Source organism: Hydra viridissima, unplaced genomic scaffold, assembly GCF_058129835.1.
Source record: "Hydra viridissima isolate aposymbiotic clone 2 unplaced genomic scaffold, HvirCarnegie_v1 scaffold_12, whole genome shotgun sequence".
In the NCBI taxonomy this organism is placed as follows: domain Eukaryota; kingdom Metazoa; phylum Cnidaria; class Hydrozoa; order Anthoathecata; family Hydridae; genus Hydra; species Hydra viridissima.
This window is the reverse complement of record NW_028324311.1, coordinates 13,022,256-13,041,048: the sequence shown is the minus strand read 5'-3', so window position 1 is coordinate 13,041,048 and position 18,793 is coordinate 13,022,256. Positions and strand designations below refer to the sequence as shown.

Sequence of the window (18,793 nt, the reverse complement as noted above, 5' to 3'; positions counted from 1 at the left end):
TTAAAAAGGGTTGTTGAAAGGTAGGCGTCAGTAAAACAACGGAGAATAAATGTTTACTAGGAAATTTCTAAACCCGTTGAAAAAAAAGTCTTCAAAATATGCAATTTTTTTTTAAATACGAATTTTTATATTATTAAAATAATGCTTATTTTTGGTTACTTTAGTAATCAACTATACTATACTAAAATGATTACATAATAATGACGAAGAAAAATTAGTCGGCAATATTTTTGACTCGCAGCAGTGTAATGACTTCTAATTAAGCTCGGCCGTAAATCTTCCACTTATTTACCATTACCCATTTTGATTTTTTGTCTGAAGCCTATCTGTAAACACAAATATTTTGAAAAATAGAAAATTGATACGTAAACTCGTCAAATATTTCAAAAAGTTTGTACAAGTGACGCAAAATAAAAAAAAGTAACAAAATGCAAATACTTGCAAGTTCGAAAACATTTAAAAAATAGCTATTATTGCTATGATTATTGCTATTTACTGTTTATCTAATCTTTTTGATTTTTCTATTAAACCTACAAACCGCGTGTCACAAATTCATCAGAAGAATCATTTACGACATGAATTGAAATTAAAAAAAAAAAAGTTGAAAATTTAATCAACCGGGAAACTTTAATCAACCGGGAGAAAAAAAGCGTATTTTTAAGAGATAAGAAATAAATAAGACATAGAATTAGAATAATAAGAATAGTGCATATCATGAAATATGACATTAATTTGAACAATAAATTCAAATGTATGCTATGAAATACGTCTAAACATGAAATCATTGTGACGAAAAAAAAATTTTCTTCTGCACCATAATGTATTGTGATGTGATAAAAATAAGTGTAATATATTTATTACACTTATTTAAATAAAATAGTAAATCGGACATACTTGTATGTTCGGGAATCATGAAAAAGTAAAAGGCAAACATGTGATGAAGTTGTATGCACAGCACGCCCACGTGTACGTAATATTTCAATTGCCATCTTTGCTGGGGATTTTTGTATCATGTCAACTGCACATGGTCTTTTTTGATTTGAATGTGTATGTGGTTGAAAATCGTACATTTTGTCATTTTTTGCTTCAGCGCATGAAGAGTCTTCATTATTTGCTTCAAAGCTTGAAGAGTGTAGCAAAATATTAAGAAACTCACAATAAGCATCTTCATCTTGTTTAGTGTCAAAAAATAGATTACCACTTAACACAGAAAGTTGAGCAATCAGAAAATTATCTATAACTGGCGATATAGAATTTGGAATACTCAGAGCGCCTTGATTAATTAAAATACTTTGACCACGACGAAGACGAGGGATAAACACGTGCAGTCCTACACCTCGAGTTTGTTCAGCGGAATGTAGAATCGGAAGCAGTTCATTTGCTTCAAATGAACTAATCAAGATATATGACGTCCTGTTCAAATGTGGCTTTGGAGCTACTATAACCACCCAAAAAACCTCAAAAAGAAAGTTGTCTCCTTCTTCAATATTAGAACTTTCAATAACCGTGATAAATTCCTTAGTGACTAGAAGGCCAGGATTCCAACCATCCCTTAGAAACAACTTCGAAAGTCGATTAGTGTTATCAAAGATTTTATTAACATTGATGATATCAACAAGGTAGGGAATCTTTTTCAAAAACCCTGTTTTGGCTAAAGAAATGAGCTCTTGCGAAACAGTAGGTTTATGTGGGATTTGAGGACCAGGTAGATAAACATGCCGTTCCTCTTCCAACTCAACTTCAAGTTCTCGTTCCTGCTCCTCGTCCAGAATGTTAGCGAAGCGTTTATATGTACTTACATATTCGTTGCAGCGAGAAACAATCCTTGTTCCAATTGATAAAACTATATTACTAAAGTTTTCAGCTGAATCACATTCATTGACAAAAAGCTCTTCAGCACGTTTAACACTCTTACTTAGACTCTTTTCTATAATTGACGGTACGGATTCCCATGAACGAGATCCTCCATAAAATTGGAATAGCTGTGTCGTCTCATCTTCGGTACATCTCATACCAAGATTTTTTAGATCATCAGAAGTTGTTTTATGCATTTTAAGACTTTTATGATTGATGGAAGACTCAGCGGCTTCCTTCAAAGAACGGACAAGTCCTTGAGAAGCCCAATTCAAAAGTCCGTCCCGTATAGAGCCACAACTGTTTTCAATTGCCCACCTAAGAATGTCAGCAGCTTGTGGTTCTCTGTCATTAGATTCCATTTGTTTTTTTATCGACAAGTGAACGTCATTTGGAGCATAGAAGAATACAGAATGACCTTTCCCGAGTAACCGCATACGCATACAAGCTTGAACAAGACGGTCTCTTGTCAGCCCTTTACCCAACGTAACACATGCAAGAGTTTTAAAGGGAAATTGTAAGTCTGTCCCTCGAGTATGAATATCATCAAGATAGAAAATACACTTATCAAGCTGATTGTAATACTGAGAAACTGTGAATGGGCATTGACGACCCTCTCGGTCACATACCGTTAATCTATCGTCTTTCCCAAAAAACACAGCAGCAGATACCTGCATAGTTGCAGAAAGTTTCAAAAGCCATTCTCGAACAACCTTTTCGTTATCCATCTGAAGCATAAGTGCGCCCACATCGAGCAACACACGAGCACCAGTTTCAACAGCTTTGTTCAGAATATCTTCCTCTAATGTCTGTGCGGATGAATCAAAATGATGGTAGGAGTTATTTTCAGGTTGTAGTAAATAACTTATAACCATAGCATTTGTACCTAATACCTGTTGTAAATCCTTTTGTTTAATAGTTAGTGGTAATAGCAGCTGAGATTCGTTTGTGCCGCTAAACCCTGTAGTTGGCTTTACTGATCCGCTTCCAAACTCACCTATGGAAAGACAAAGATCCCACGCTGACATTGAAATCTTATGAGCAAACTGTTTTGATTCACGTGGAAAAACAGTGCAATTTAACCAGAAGTTTATCACATTCATATTATAACAAAGTAAAGAATACAACTGTTTTCTTTGCTGAGTATCATCCAGATTAACACCGTTTAAAGTATGCAAACCCTTGGACACTCTATGGATTCCGTGAGCTTCAATCCACCGCTCATACTCAGCATTTTTGTATGAACAGTTGTCTAAATGTTTAAACACATCATTCATCTGAGCCTCATTTAGCCCACTCATGTAGTAACTAATTTGAGTCAGAATTATTGCTACGTCTGGATGACCAAACTCTGTTTTTTCTGCCGCAACATCTTTAGCACGAAATGGTACAGCCATTTGAGTAGATGTGCTTACAGGATTGATCCCAAAATTAACGCGCCAACGTTTTTGTAAAGCCATATGCAAGACTTCAAAGCAAAGTATTCCTCTTAAAATCAATAATTCTTCTTTTAACTTTGGGTTCTCAACAAAAAGCTCATTTAAACGGTCAATAACTTCTTTTTCTTGGTTTATGTTGTTGGAGAGAATATACTTTCGAGAATAGGTTTTGTCTTGTTGACCCAGCTTTGCTGCTACGGAAACTTCTGGAACTTTGTTTTCAATAATTGAGTCAACAATTAAACAACACAAAGTTTGGTACATATCAATATTTGTGCTAAGAAATCGAATATTTGAAAATGCTTCACGACCACGTTTCTCATCTGTTTTATATTCAATAAACTCTTTTCCATATTGTTGTAAAAGTTCGCTTGCGAATCTATTAACTAATTTTAGAACCGCCTGGGCAATTATCCATCGTGATTCACCACCATCAACAAGTAACTGATCACCTAGGGTATAAACAACCTGATATTTCACATTCATTATCTCGTCTGCTTCATCTAAGATATCGCGCGCGTACTTTCGAAGCCAACAACGCAGCTCGTAAAGCTGTATTGCATCTGTATCACCTTTACGACAATGTTCCAATGTCTTCAGATCCAGAGATAATCGGTATTCAGGCGTTGTCAGCATTATTCCACGCCCAGCAAGACATTCTTGGTGAATGCTTAGAATCTCTTTAGCATTTAACTTAATATCACGGCGACATGGCATAGTGTAAACTCGCCTGTTTAGAAGTCCACCAAGCTTATTCGCAAGTGTTTCTAAATTAGTGAGCAAAAGAGAGCGTAAAACCGTTATTCGAACCATTTGATGTGGATTAGACAGAGAAACTGCCAGTAAAGGAACAATCACGCTGGTCTTTCCTTCTCCCATGTTCAGCTGCTGGACAAAGTTCTCGGTTGCATTCAACATGCTTTGAGCAACATCAACCTGAATAGGACGAATTAAAAAGTCTCCCTCAAGTTCAAGAATGAGCCATTCAGGATGTTCTGAAGGAATCCAATTTTCGTGTCCTAAATTATTCATTTCACAAGAAAGCAATACAGGCGCAGATTTCTTGCGAACTAGTTTAAGACACCGAATAGCACGTTGTTCGGCTGTCCAGCACACAATAATTGCTCCAATACGGTCAACAACGCGTTGTGGGATTTCGTCCTTATCATCAATAGCAAGCAACATGCGTGAAAACGAGGTTAATGGTAGAACACAAAGAATGATCGAAACCGGACTAAATCTTCTCCATAGTCCCCCAGCAACAAGAGCATTACCCACATCATCATTACTTTGTGGTTTCATAGCAGATATCACTTCCCCCCACCAAAGTCTTGAATTTGAAACATTTTTATTTATACAACTTTGACATCCTTCCACAAAATCTTTATCTTTAGACTCATTTTTCAAAGCAAGCTCTTCGGTTTTACTGAAAACATCCAAGCTTGTTTCCATAGAACTGCGCATATATTGATATACGGCATCGTTGTTAACTACTGATTCATCGAAAAGAGACGACATTGTTTGAAAACGGATTTTGTTCTTGACATTATTGTGTACCTTTTTATGATTTACAATAGATTGTTTTCTGTATAAGACGATGGCATCCTCATTTACAGGGAGATCTACGATTGGAAAGATCAGGTCATTTAGAGAGGTTTGAAATGCATCACCGTTAAAATCATTATCACTATGAACATTCTTATTAATTGTAAAGGAAGAAACAGAAACATCTAGGCATGATTGAGTGATAATTGGAAGCTGAAGAGACGGCAGCCGGTTACGAATTTCTACCTCAATGTTAGTAAAAAAAGATTTCAGTGTATCATTATTCCTCCATCTTTTAAACAAATCATTAATCTTTTCCTCTAAACCTTCAACATTAACGATATCTTCACAGGATGAATTAAAGTCAACATGTTTCTGTTTCAAAATCCACTGGCTCTTAGCAATGCCTCCAAGAATATCTCTTGAAGTTTCTTTACAGCTTTTATACATTTTCTTTATTTTTTTTTTGAATAACTAAATGATTGTTGAGAAGCGTACAACTCAATTAACTTTGTTTCTTCCTTAATTACTGAATGAATTGCTTCCATATCAAAATTTGTTTCTTTAAGGAAATCATAATTTCTAACAATCGGTGGCTTTATGTTAATTCCCAGTATTGCAACTGCTAATAGACTAAACAGAAGGTTGGTGTTTGCGTTTTGAAATGCTAGAAAAGATAATAACAAGGAAAATTCAAATCGACAGAACTTCTCTTCATAAACGCTCTGAGCTAATTCATACAATTTCAAATAACTGTCTGGAAGTGTGATTTTGCGCCATGTCAACACCGAAATAAATGAAACATTATCTGGCTGTTTCAGGTGCTCTTCCTTTTGAATAACTTGCCACAAGTTTGTTGAAAGATCCAACCCTATGCCCTTCCATTTATAATAAGTTTCAGTAAAAATTCTGGACATTTTTACGTTTATTTTATTCTCATCATCTTTGTATGCCCAGGCTCTTTGTCTTAACGGAGAACCACCAATCGTTTGTTCGTTGTCAACATTTAAACGGGCGCATGGGTTTAGGTGGCTCCTATGACGCCAATATGCTCGTTTAACAAGAAACATATTCTCCTCATTAATATTTTCATCTTTTAAATTTTCCTGAATGTTTGATGCAAAAAATTGTTGGCATCTTTCTGCATTGTTGAACAAAATCTTGGAAGCCAAAACCAGTCCTTCGTATCCATAAGATGATTGGAGATTAGGCAACCAAGTGACAGTTTGTGTATACTTTAAGTGTGTTGGATAAAAAGTGCGATTTGCTGCTAGTTTTGAAATACACTCTAAAGTATGAAACGCATTTTGTGTTAACGACTTGCAGGAAAATGTTCGTCCAATCTGAAACAAGCGCATTGAAGATTCACTTCCTGTCAATCCTGTAAAAGGATCTGGAAGCGAACTAGAAGTCATAGCGTGAAGATGAGCAAGATAAAGCCAAGCTTCTTGACTAGCAGGACCTCGAATCTCACAAAGTCGGTTGTCGAGATAGTAAGAGAAACATGGAGGAGATAAAAGTTTATCAAACTTAATTATTACACTTTGGCCACAAGCGTTCTTTGTTTCGCCAAACTCTATTTTCTCTGCATATGGTAGCAGCAATACCCTATGACTTAGATAATTTGTATGAGCCAGCGGTTCGTTCTCTTACAATAAAATTCCATTTTTCAACCCAACCAACGTTCCAAAATCACCCTGGTATTCAGCAACAACCAATCCATCATGCTCACGTGAAAATAATTTACCAGTTTTTTCATCAACTAAAAAACAAAGATCCATTCGAGGTAATTCTACGCTTAATGTAAAATGTTCTACTTTTTGTTCAGTATTATTTTCTTTAAGGTGTAGCCATAAGTGGACATACTTTTTAAACTCCAGTCGACGCATGCCGCCGCAATTAAAAACTTCGTTGAAAGTGTCGCTGCGAAAGTCAATTAAATAACGTTTCCTTTGTAAATCAAACAGAGTTTTCTGCTTTAAATCAAATTGGTAAGGAAAATGCTTATTAAAGTTTGTCTGAAAGAAATTACTATCATTAAATTTAACCGGTCGAAAATATAGAACCCTGGTCTGTTTACATAACCAATGGCTATAGTTGGAATGAAAGAGATCCGGAAAATCTTCATTAAACACCTCATTAGGAATGAGTTCGTACTCATCTCCTTCTTGTAGACGTTCAACAACAACAAGACCGTAGTTTTGGAGAGAAAATGTGAAGGTAGAGCCTTGTAGCTTATGCAGGGTTACAAATGTGTTTGGTCTTTCAGCGACTGGTTGTACTTCAAAAATGCTGGTAGAGAAAATCCGTGCGTAATCTGGAGATTTGGCAATTGAATCTGGAAGTCGACCGACTGGATTTCCGTCGACTAAAAATTTACCACTCAAAATATTTATTTGCAATGTTACTGACCTATTAGCTGAAACTTCAAAAATATTGTGGTACCATTGATGGGCAGGTTGTACATATGGCATCCAAGAGTCTCTACATTTACCTTTACAGAAATCTGACCAAATTAAACAAAGAAATTTATCGAATATCTCCGTGCTATTTGAAGCTAATATTTCACTTACAATATTTTGGAAACGCAAACCTGTGAGTCGGACTCGTCGAAGCAGATTTATTCTTTCTACATCAAGAGAACATTTATTCAGAAGAATATTGTCATGAATTCGAGAAATTGCGCGAAGCCATGAAACAAGTGTGTCTTTGTTAAATACTTGATGTCCATAGCATTTATCCACATCGAAAGTAAGTGCCGCAAAAGCTGCAACATCAACCAATTTGAAGCGAACTTTCTCAACATCTCCTGTTGTGGTAACGTTCATTGATGAGATTATTTTTTCAATTTCATTAGCCCACTTTTCAGCAATTTTACGACATTGCATTAGAACGGAATTTGCTTTCAAACGTGTTGCATCACTTGACAAAGAATACATTCTTAACGCAATTATGATTCCGATTTGAAGTTGGTTGTGTTTCTTCCAATTTTTTTTGATGCTTTTCAAATAATGCGAAAGGCATTCAATTAGGACAGAACAAAATCCATCATTTCGGAGATCAATGTGAGACTCAAAAGAAAGAACAGGATTGTAAATTGTCGACTGATCTGCAGGTCCCACTTGCCATAATGCTTGTGCTAACAAGGCAAACACAGATGATCTTTCAAAACTCAAAGTACGCGTTTCTAAAGCCCTTAGTAGATTTCGTAGCTGCAATCGATGACCAGCACGAAGCGATCCAAATACCTTAAACTCGTTGATGTCAAGATTCAAAGGACATTTTCCTTGAGATGCTAAGACTTCGTTCTCTGTATGAGTAGTTTCCGAAATCCATGTCAGATTTATATCATATGGTTGGTCCCACGCTTTCATTGTGCGAAACGTATATTGCACAGTTTTTACAGTGGCAACATTATATTCTAGATATTTAACAAGTTTTTCTTGATGTTTAATTGGATAAAAGATTTTGATGGTAGGACAAGGCTTAAGAAAACTATCAATAGAAGATTCGTCATCAACGTATTTTCTACTAAAATAGTTTTTAGAAAACAAAACAGCGCTGCTTCCTATAGATGGCATGGATAGCATACATTCTGAGCTGATCCATTTATTCAACTGTGGGTGAAGCTTCCATAGCTGCTTACTTTCTGTTTCAAAAAGTTTTTTTTCACATAGCTCATAGTGCACCAAAAACAAAGCATCTCGGATGCAACGAATACTTGTTGGAATACTCAATTCAAAGACGATCATATTTTGCTTCCAAATGCAATCCGTTGGTATTGGGTCTTCATAAACATCAACTCGGATTGAATTGGCTTGTTGGAGTAGTACGCATTTTGAACATTTCCAACGATTATTATTATTACAGAAATAACTATGAGTTGCTGCATGATATTCTGACATTAAGTCAATATAACGCTTTTTTTCTCTTTTAAGCTCTTCGGCTTTAAGTTGCCTCTGTTGTTCAACATGGAATAAAATTTCTTTTCTTTTAAGCTGCATTTTTTCATTTTCAGCGGCAATTCTTGGTCCAATAGAATCTTCAGACATTTTTGATAAAATGGATGGATAAGTTCCAGGTTTGTTTCTGGATCTAAAGTACTTTTGAACGGCATACAGATATTTCATCTCATCAAAAAGTGGAACCAACAGTCCACCAAAAATGGATTCATCAATGCTACTGTGATATTCAAGCATCATTGGCCATTCTGTTAATGCGATATTATCTAGTGCGGCAAGAATCAGAAATATTGTCAGTACCATTCGGCTTGATCCAAGTGGATCATCCTTGTACAAAGCTATACTAATGTCGAGATATTTCTGAAACAAATTAAATATTTCAGCACTCTGTGTTAAGAACTGCGAAACATTCAGGTCAAAATCTTCCCACAGAACGTTTCTCACCCACATTTCAAAATCCCATACGTTTTCTTCATATACATTATCTGGGTCAGCAGATTCTAGAAAACTTATATCAAATAGTGTAGTTTCTTTATTAAAGCGCTTAAAACATGAAGGAATCGGCACTTGAAAGTTATGATCTTCCACTTCTTGGAATGCTTGTTTCATACGGTAAAGTGCAGTCTCACTCATGTTATGGACTGAATGATGACGTGCATTAAGTCTTGAAACGTTAATCTGCACCAATTCACCACAAGCCTTTGCGTAGTTTTTCCATCGATTGTCTACAATTTCTCGAATTCTTTGCAAAACTTTACAACTTTCCTGAAAAATATTTGAAACCCATTGGATTATATCCTTGGTTAATGCACGATTGTCACCAACATTGACTTTATTGAAATTTTTAATGCGATTTCTCAGTTTTGCCATTCATCTACTTACTTTGCTCAGCATTTGCATGAGAACATCATTATCTTCAAAAGAATCTGGAAGATTGTCTAGGAAATGTACCATGATGTGAATCATTAGTGATTTATATACTATTGTTCCTTCGTCTGATCCCAGTTCAGTTGCCAACATAACATGAAGCACGCTTTTGATTGTAATCCATTCTCCAGAACGACGCCAGGGTCTTTCAGAGCCTTTAACAGAAATAACATCATCCCGTATTACCTTTTGCACACGTTTAAAATCATCAGCTGCTTTTATCGTACCAGACATCGCTCCAAAGAGCCATGATATAACAAAAAAGGGCTTAGCCACATTACGAGAGTCTGGATGGTTGATGCTAGCTTTTGACATCTGTTTTATTGTTTCTTCAAACACGTTATTACACAGCGCAGCAACTTGACAAGCGAATATTTTGCTTAAAAAACGACGAAAGGGAATCCTAACCGCACGCTCAGGTAATGTAATAAACAAATCACCTGCAGTCATAACTTTTTTGTTAGACGCTGAAGCTCTTGAAACACTCATAAGAGCATAGTCTTTATCACTGTTAGATCTTGTTATGGTCATCATGGAGTTTTGAGCACGAATGAAAATTGCAAATGTTTGTCCTGGCTGCAGTACTTTAAGTGTCTTCCAAACATGCTTTTCCTTTACGGAATCTTTTTGGACATTTGCCCATGTTTGCATAGTGTTTCGAACTAATTTCATTGCCAAAATAGGCGTTTTTAAACTGGCTATAGAGTTAAATGTGAATTGGACTAAAGCTCCTGAAAATTTTGTCTCTTCTGCCGTTAGCTGTAATCGACGAGGTAGAAAAATGTTGCGGAGTAGAAACTCAAACTCTTCATTCTCCTCCATTTTTAGTTTTTTCCTTCAAGAAAAAATAATGTTTGTTGAGTATGGTTGATTTAACTGACATTAAAGACTTTAATTACATCAATCTTTAACTAAAAAATTTGGCCTAAAACTTTTTTGATGCAGAAAGGAATGAAAGAAGCTAATATATTTATTATTTTAATCTCTATTTCATACCTTAAAATATCTGAAATATTAAATTATATAATTTTCTACACAATATTATCATTATTACAGAAGCAGATCACTTTTCAAATATTGAAACTTTGCACACCGAATTTTTGAATGCTTGACTGTCAACTTTTGTATTATAGCTTACATCTGTTTTTTTAACGACAATATAGCAATGCTATATAATTTGAAATAATTTGAAAAAAATGATTTAAATGCTATATTATAGCATTTAAAACATTTTTTTCAAATTATTTAGCCATCGTCTCATACAATTAAATTACTTAGTAAACTATGTTATTTGTATTGTTTTCTTTGCCGGCCTCCGATTACTTTTCTTGTTTCATCATTAACCTTGTAAAAATCACAATTCTTCACGTTTTACGCTCTTGAGAGAAAGAATTAGAACACAGTTTTCCTAACACTTCGTTATCGCAGCTCTGAAATAGCTGTGACGACAAATAAAAAGTTCCAACAAAAAATATTTCACACGATGAGTTAAAATTGTTTCTACGACACAAGAAGTAGCATAAATCTTTGATAAATCAGCACGAGTTGTATTTGCAAAATTTTCCCTCATGTTTATTAGAAAATGATTCATACCAGACGTTATTTGAAATCAGCACGAGTTGTATTTGAAAAATTTCCCTCATGTTAATTAGAAAATGATTTATACCAGACGTTATTTGAAATGGAATTTATATTTTTTATGTAGTTATAACTTTTTTTAAAATCGTTGAGTCATGGGTAACCCATTGGGTTTTAGGGATAAATAATATGTAGATTTAGAGTGTCGTCAATAGTTATTACTGTAATTATAAAAGAGCACTCAATAAAACAACCAAATGCTCATAAAATGACATTTTAATGGTTCTTATTTTAGTCTTTTAATTTAGGGGACGTCCGTAAAATACGTACGCAGTAAAATCAATGTATTAGGACCCCCCTTTCCCCTTGTACGCACTTATACGCTTTTAACCATCCCCTCCCTTCTGCATACGTACGCAATATTTAGACCTCACCCTCCACCCCCCAAAAAAAATATTTTCAAAACATTTAATACAAAAAAGATCTACATTTTTAGTTAGACATTTTTCTGTATTAACTAAAAAACGGGCAGTTTTAGATAAAAGGAAACAAAAATGACTTTGAAAGGGTTCGTGTTACGAGTATTTTATATTTAGCCTTTTATATTTCCACAAATGGTGACTTAAATAAATTGAATATGTTATGGAAAACAGGCATGTACTCTGCTACTTTCTGTAACCGAAATCAAAAAAAAAACAAAACATCGATTTTTTGCATTTGAGAAAATCATTGCTTTTTGTTAACATACAGATCAAGTTTTAGGAATAATTCTTGAGAAAGATAGTCAAACCGCGCACGTACTCGCTGTCTTGAACGCACCGCCTCCCCTTGTACGCATTTGTACGTTTTTTAGTAACCCCTCCCCCTATACCTGCGTACGTACTTTATGGAAGCCCCCTTTAAATCTGTAATATGTTTTTTTTAAACTTTATTATTATAATTTTTCCTATTCTCTGCAGAGGAATTTCAGTTCCATCCTAAAAGAATATCAAAGTACAACAAGTTCTGGATATTTTAGGTGAAATTCATTTCGAAGATAGTGATTTGGATAATGATTCTACAGATGATGAGAATTAAGAGCCAGACCCTAAGGAAATAGGGTCTGGTTCTTAATTCTGGAGAATATGCAAGAGCTGAATTCTCTTTCTAATGAGGACAACGAGACCGGTGCTATCTACATCAGCTGCCTCTGTTAGGAGTAAGAGAAAGCTTATGAGTGAACAAAAGAATAGTTCAATCAACCAGACTCAGTTTTTAGGGGCAGAAATTTAGAGCCTCATGAAAACTATGAAGTTCAATCCTCAATAAATTTTTAAAGAAATTTTTAACCAACCATATGCTAGATTCGGTAATAAAATATACCAATTAATGCAATTTGGAAAAGTCTGGGAAAAATATCGACACAAACAAAAAAGAAATAGAGCTAGTCATAGGCATGTTTTAAAGAATGGGTCTAGCAAAGATATATGTTGTTATGTGTTATTGGAAAACATAAATTCGCTATGAGCCAGTTGCTTGAGTGACAAGTCCAAGTAGGTTTTAATGTCTCTTTTCCAATTGTTTCGTTAATAACGAAATCTGGTTTCCGGTGAAAAAAAGATTGACAAGTTTAGAAAAATGAGACGATAGCTAATATTGTTTAGAGTTAACTTTTTAATAGTTATGGCTCAAGAAAATAACAATATTGATGAGATGATGATCCCATACAGGTGAAAGTTCAACAACTCTAAACAGTTTGTGAAGGGAACATGAAGAAACCAAGTCAACTTATGTTCTGGTCCAGCAGCCTGCAGTAACAAAGCTGTACAATGAAATTATGAGAGGTATAGGTTTTTATAGTTGCTTCATTGTCAAAGAATCTTTTCAATGAGTTCAAAACAGCGGCATTTGAACATATTTTGACAGACCATTGCACGATGCTAGCGAATGCTTGGCTCATTTATCGTCAGGCTTATGGACGTTTAGGAATGCCTAAAACATATTTATTGCACAAACGTAATTTCCAGTTTAAATTAGCGTATTTGCTGATTCAGTTGCCCAGATATTTATGCTAGAATTAAAGGTCAGAACTGATGGCTTTTTCTATTCTCCACAAAAAATGGAAAATCGCCAGCGTTGCCAGTAGTATAAACATGAAGAAAAAAAAGCACTTGTGAAAAATATAAAGTGTAATCTTATATTTTTCAAAAATGTTGTTTTTCTTGTTTGTTACACAAAGTAAAGAAATTGTTTTAGAAACTTTCGTGTTTGAAATTTCTTAAACATTTAGTTTTTGTTTTTATGTGTATTGCTTAAAGTCATACAAAACTCAATGGATCAAACGGAATGCAACAAACGGAATAAGTAGATCAAGGTTACAAAAACTTTAACGGCATTATTGACACGTGTGTGCAATAAAGGAAATAATTTTAAAACCATTTTAAGAGGTTTTTAGAGGGTTAAACCAGCAAAGTTAAACAAGGAACTTGAATACATATCCTTGTAATGAGATTTATTCAACTTTCAACTTTGAAAAAATTGATGATGTAATTGATTACATAAAATGCATGTTCATAGAACCTAAATTACATGTACATTTCATTAACATTTGTTGTTCCTATGAATTATTATCTTTTAGACTTATAGGGGAGACCGGGGCAAGTTGGCAACAGGAGTAAGTTGACACACTTACAACTTTTCGCATTAGCCGTAAATTCACTTAAGTTATATAACACTATAGATCTACAGATATGAGAAATTATAAAAGAAAAGTAGACAGGCCTGTAAATTCTAAAGCTGTTACAAAAAATGCTGTTGATGCTATTTTTATAGCAGAAAAGTCTATTAGATCGACTTAAGGGCAATAAAAGTTAATGTCAAAAAATATTGTTGCATAAAAATTATCAAGAGTTTTCATAAATAAGGGCCTATTTATATGGAGAAGGGCTAGCCTGTTTTCCGAGCTAGCCCGTTTTGCCGAGCTAGCCCGGAAAACGAACCAGTTTTAAAATTGCGTTTGTATGAATTTTAGCCTAAAAAATAAAAAATGATATCGAGGTCAGCCTGGCTTTTTCTAGCTGGGCTGGCCTCTTTATCGGTTTAACTCTTTAAAGTTAAAATGGGCATCATTTTTCTTTACTCTCACGACTATCTTTCATAATCGACAATAAAAGTAAAAAAAAGGGAGGTTGAGATATGTGGGAAATATTTTGCTACCAATTACTTAAATTAATTAAAATTGATTAATTAAATAATGAAACCTTTTTAGAGATTAACCAGATAAAAAGATGCAAGATAAAAAAAAAAAAGAAAAAATACCTAAAAGATAAAAAAAAAAGAAAAAATACCTAAAAGTGATAAAAAAAAAGAAAAAATACCTAAAAGTGATATAAAGTAAAAAAACAGCACTTCTCGGCGATTAACTTCAGAGCAGTTGAAGCAAATCTAAAAAACAAAAAAAAAAAACATTTAAAAATAATTTTTTAATGACTAATTCCTATCACGTTATTACAATGCATTTTTCCTGGAACTTTCTAGTTCTTAGAAATGGGTTTAGCCCGCTTATCTAAAAATAATAATTGGTAGCAGATTCTATTGTTTAGCGTAAAAAAACCTGCAATGTCTCATAAAAGCAATATGGTTATTTTAACGACATAGCTATGCAAATTAACATATGGATAAAATAATTTTTGTCTCATAAAATCCATATAGTATTATCCATATCGTTGGAGATAAACCACATTGTTACACTAAAATAATGCTTAGTTAATCATTTTGCATGCTAACACAAAATTTCCAGGAACAGGAAACAACTGTTTTGTGTAGGGTAAGGCTGCTCAAGTCATACCCTCTAAGAAAACACCTGCATAACAATGGGTATTTAGCACTGAATCGTATTTTCCTTTGGACCTTCTGCACAAAGATAACAAAGCCAATCGAAAATGTCTATAGCTGTACTGCCTTTCTTTTTTTAATCTTTAATGTTGATTCCTTTTTGATGATTGTATATTTCTTTCTTCTCTTTATTGCATTTTTTACAGTTTCTTTGTTCAACTTAACCTTATTTCTTCTGCTGGAGTTACGCTTGTACGGCTTCCCTATATTATATTTGGAATCGAACATAACATATTTAAGTGTTGTTTTATTTGGTTTGAAGTTGTGATAAGACCCATAGTTGTTTCTTGAAACCCAAGAAGGGGTTTCTTGTGTTGTTTCGTGAGCTGGAGGAGTTTCATAATAGAGATAAAACAATCGAGTTTCGGTTTTCAAACTCGTATCTTTTTTGTTCAACTTTGAAAGCCGTAAAATTGGCGACGTTTCTCAAATTAATCGATGTTGAAATCCGTTAAACTTCGAACAAAACTTAATTAAACGATGTTGACATCCATAAAAAGTTGTAAGTTTAATTTTTAATCGACTTTGAAAATCTTTAAAAGCAGTTAAAACTTATTTAAAACTTATTTAAAGAGTCGCAAAAAGTTTTAAATCAAGTTTTTACGATTGTGAAAATCGTATAAATTTGTTTACATTATATTATATATGCTTTTTTAACGAATTTGAAAACCTTATAACTGGTATGTTATTTACCACAATTTTAATTTTGTAAAACATCGAATAAATATGCTAAAGAGCCATCGATCACGGGTTTGGCAGTAAATCCTGAAGGGGAGATAAGGCCTATGGTGTGTACATCATCTGTAGGAAAGATCTAAAGATAACTTCTGGGTCAACGTCGACCCAGAATAGTCACCTGCGGTCCAACAATAAGGATGAGTACATCAAAATATGTCAAAATCAAGTTAGGAGATGAGATAGAAGGTGCCAAGGAGAACAAGCAAGTTGAAGAGGCAGAAGATGAATTTGAAACAATTGGCACTGAAAACTTAGTTAAGTAATGTATGCTACAATGCGATCTAGCGAAGTTGTACGACTTCATGTCAAATTTATATGATTTTTTATTGATGTAAACAACGGTATCCAAAGTTAATTCAATGTTATCAAATGTATACAATTTTTTTTATGACAAAGGAAAAGAAAAAGAACACAGAGTACCATTCAACTTTATGGGAACATGGAGCTCATGATTTATCTTGAAACTGACAATCAACCTTTCTCAACGTGTGACTCTATCCCGTTCCAAAGACTGGTTGCCCACTTTGACTCGTGGTTTACGGTTAAAAGTGGCGCCTGCATGACTCGCTTCAAGTTATCTCTCCTCTACAGGATTCTGCAGATTGCCATCAGCAGAGTTGCCATTAGCAATGACATCTGGACCTCACGCAACAATAATCCATTCATGGCTCAGTTGGACAACTTACTTAAAAGTATTGAGCCACTAAAAATGGTCAAGAATTAGGTTGTTGTGTGTGATCAAGCTTCAAATTTGAAAGCTGCACTGAGGGAGTTAGAGACTATTGCTGATGAAAGTGGTTCAATCAGGCCAACAACTCCATGCTCATGGTGTCAGGGATGAGAACTTTGACAAGTTGATGTCAGTCATCCTACAATAGCAGACCGGTGACAAAACAGCAAGATACATGAGATCACCAATAAGTTTATTGAAGATGGGGGAGCTTATTGATGGGGAGACTGGATTCTGGAAGGCAGCAGCAGAGGTAACAATTACTAAGTTAATATAAAACAATTTAACTAAATATTTGTTAAATATACTTCAACTTTAATCTTAATGCAATCAACAAACAAAATCATAAAAACTTTATTTTGAGAATACGATACCATGCGGGGAGACGAGTCAAACTTATACAAACTTGTTAAAAATTATTTAAAGTTAAACAATTCTAGATTTAAGAAAGCGAAGTTTTACGAAGTTTACTAAACGTTTAAGTTTCTTCTCTCCATTTAAACTTTGTCCTGCAAAATTCAGGCAGAGAAATGCTGCAGTTGAGAGCCCTCTGATCACCATTGAGTGGAAAAATTCAGAGAAATAACTATGTTAGATTCGAAGGTTGATGTACTTGACTATTGGAGGACACATCGCAGAGAGATGCCCATCTTGGCAAGACTTACATGGGAGTATTGCCTGCCAGCCTCAAGTTGCTCAAGTGAGGGGGTCTTTAGTGAAGCTAGACATGTAGTCCACGGAAGGAGATGCAGGTTGTCTCCAGAAACTACTGAGAAGTTGGTCTTCATCAACGAGAACCTCGATCTGTTAAACTCCCTTGTACTAATTTGGGAGTACCGTTTCATGGAAGAGCAAATGGCAGCTAGACCTGACCCAGAGAGCAATCAAAATGATGATAATGACTTAGACTAGGATGATAATGATGATACCGCCACACCAATAATGAAACGGAGACAAATCTCCAGTATTGTTCGCGACGTTCGTTTGTTTACTTTTCGTGCGCATTCGTTTCGCTTAATTAAACGATTTCGAAAATAGTTATATTTTTGGAAGAGAATTTGAAAGCCGTTAGAAATTTTAAACAGTTTTTAAACACGCCATTTTTGAATTTATACAACTTTAAACAATTTTGAAAACTGCGAAAATATTCTTTATTTGTACAATAGCGGTGAGACCTAACAAAGTCCTATGCTTTAAGAAAGTCTAAATGTAACAAATTATAAATGATGTATTGTAAGATAAATATTTGGGGAAAACATTTTTTTAATTTTAATTAGATATCTAGTTATTATTTAAAAATTATAAAATATTAGTAAATATTTGTTTCATAATATACAAAATTTATCATTTGCTATATTAGGGACTTTCTCATAGCATAGGACTTTGGTAGGTCACACCACGGTGTTACAATTTTGAAAACCGCGAAAATATATCTTATTCGAGAAAATACGATTTTGAAAACCCGTCTAAATTTTACACAACTTTTAAAGATCTTGAAACACGTTCACATAAAAATTTGAAAAAAGACTTGTCCAAAAGTTGGAGACGATGCGTTCTGTGTGCAGAAAAAGATAACAATGCCATACTCACACGCTGGATCGATAGCTTCGATATTTTTTGTATTTGTGGAGTACCCATCCAAAAAAGGTTTTATCACGAATGTTTAAAAATGTAAACCCAATTTTTGTTCAGAAAATTACACATGTGAATGTCCAGATTAACTCTTCCACAATATACTACTTTAGTAGAGTGCCATCATGTCATCGCTTGCTACATGCAATTTGAGCATTCATCTGAAACAAAATTACGAGATTTGTTGTACTGACCACCTTTATTTTCATATGTGCCATGAAAGGAAGAAAAGTTTTCATTGCGACTTGTGCTATACTAAAATGTCCCAACCTCCGTCACATTGCGTTGTCCTAGAGGCATAGTTCCAAGTTCATTTTCATTCAAGATCTGGGCTATATCTCTCATTAAAGTGGATTCTGTGACATCACTTGTCTCATTACCAGCTCCTTCGATTGAGCCTACATCGTTATTGTTCTGTACTGAATGAAAACAAAATACTAATTATTAAGAAATCCAAAATGCGAGTATATGGACTTTACTGGAGACGACACTTTTACCGTTTACATTTTAATTTT

The 18,793-nt window shown here is 34.4% G+C and overlaps 1 protein-coding gene across 1 annotated transcript; it reads right to left on the bottom strand.

The window, feature by feature from the left end:
* Nucleotides 1-104: 104 nt before the first annotated feature.
* Nucleotides 105-14,735, bottom strand: LOC145194560 (uncharacterized). Its single transcript, XM_090067784.1, is given in 4 exon segments — nt 105-326; nt 895-5,305; nt 5,308-10,562; nt 14,662-14,735. Coding segments are annotated over 3 exon segments (9,657 nt in total). The 5' UTR covers nt 10,550-10,562; nt 14,662-14,735; the 3' UTR covers nt 105-322.
* Nucleotides 14,736-18,793: the final 4,058 nt, after the last annotated feature.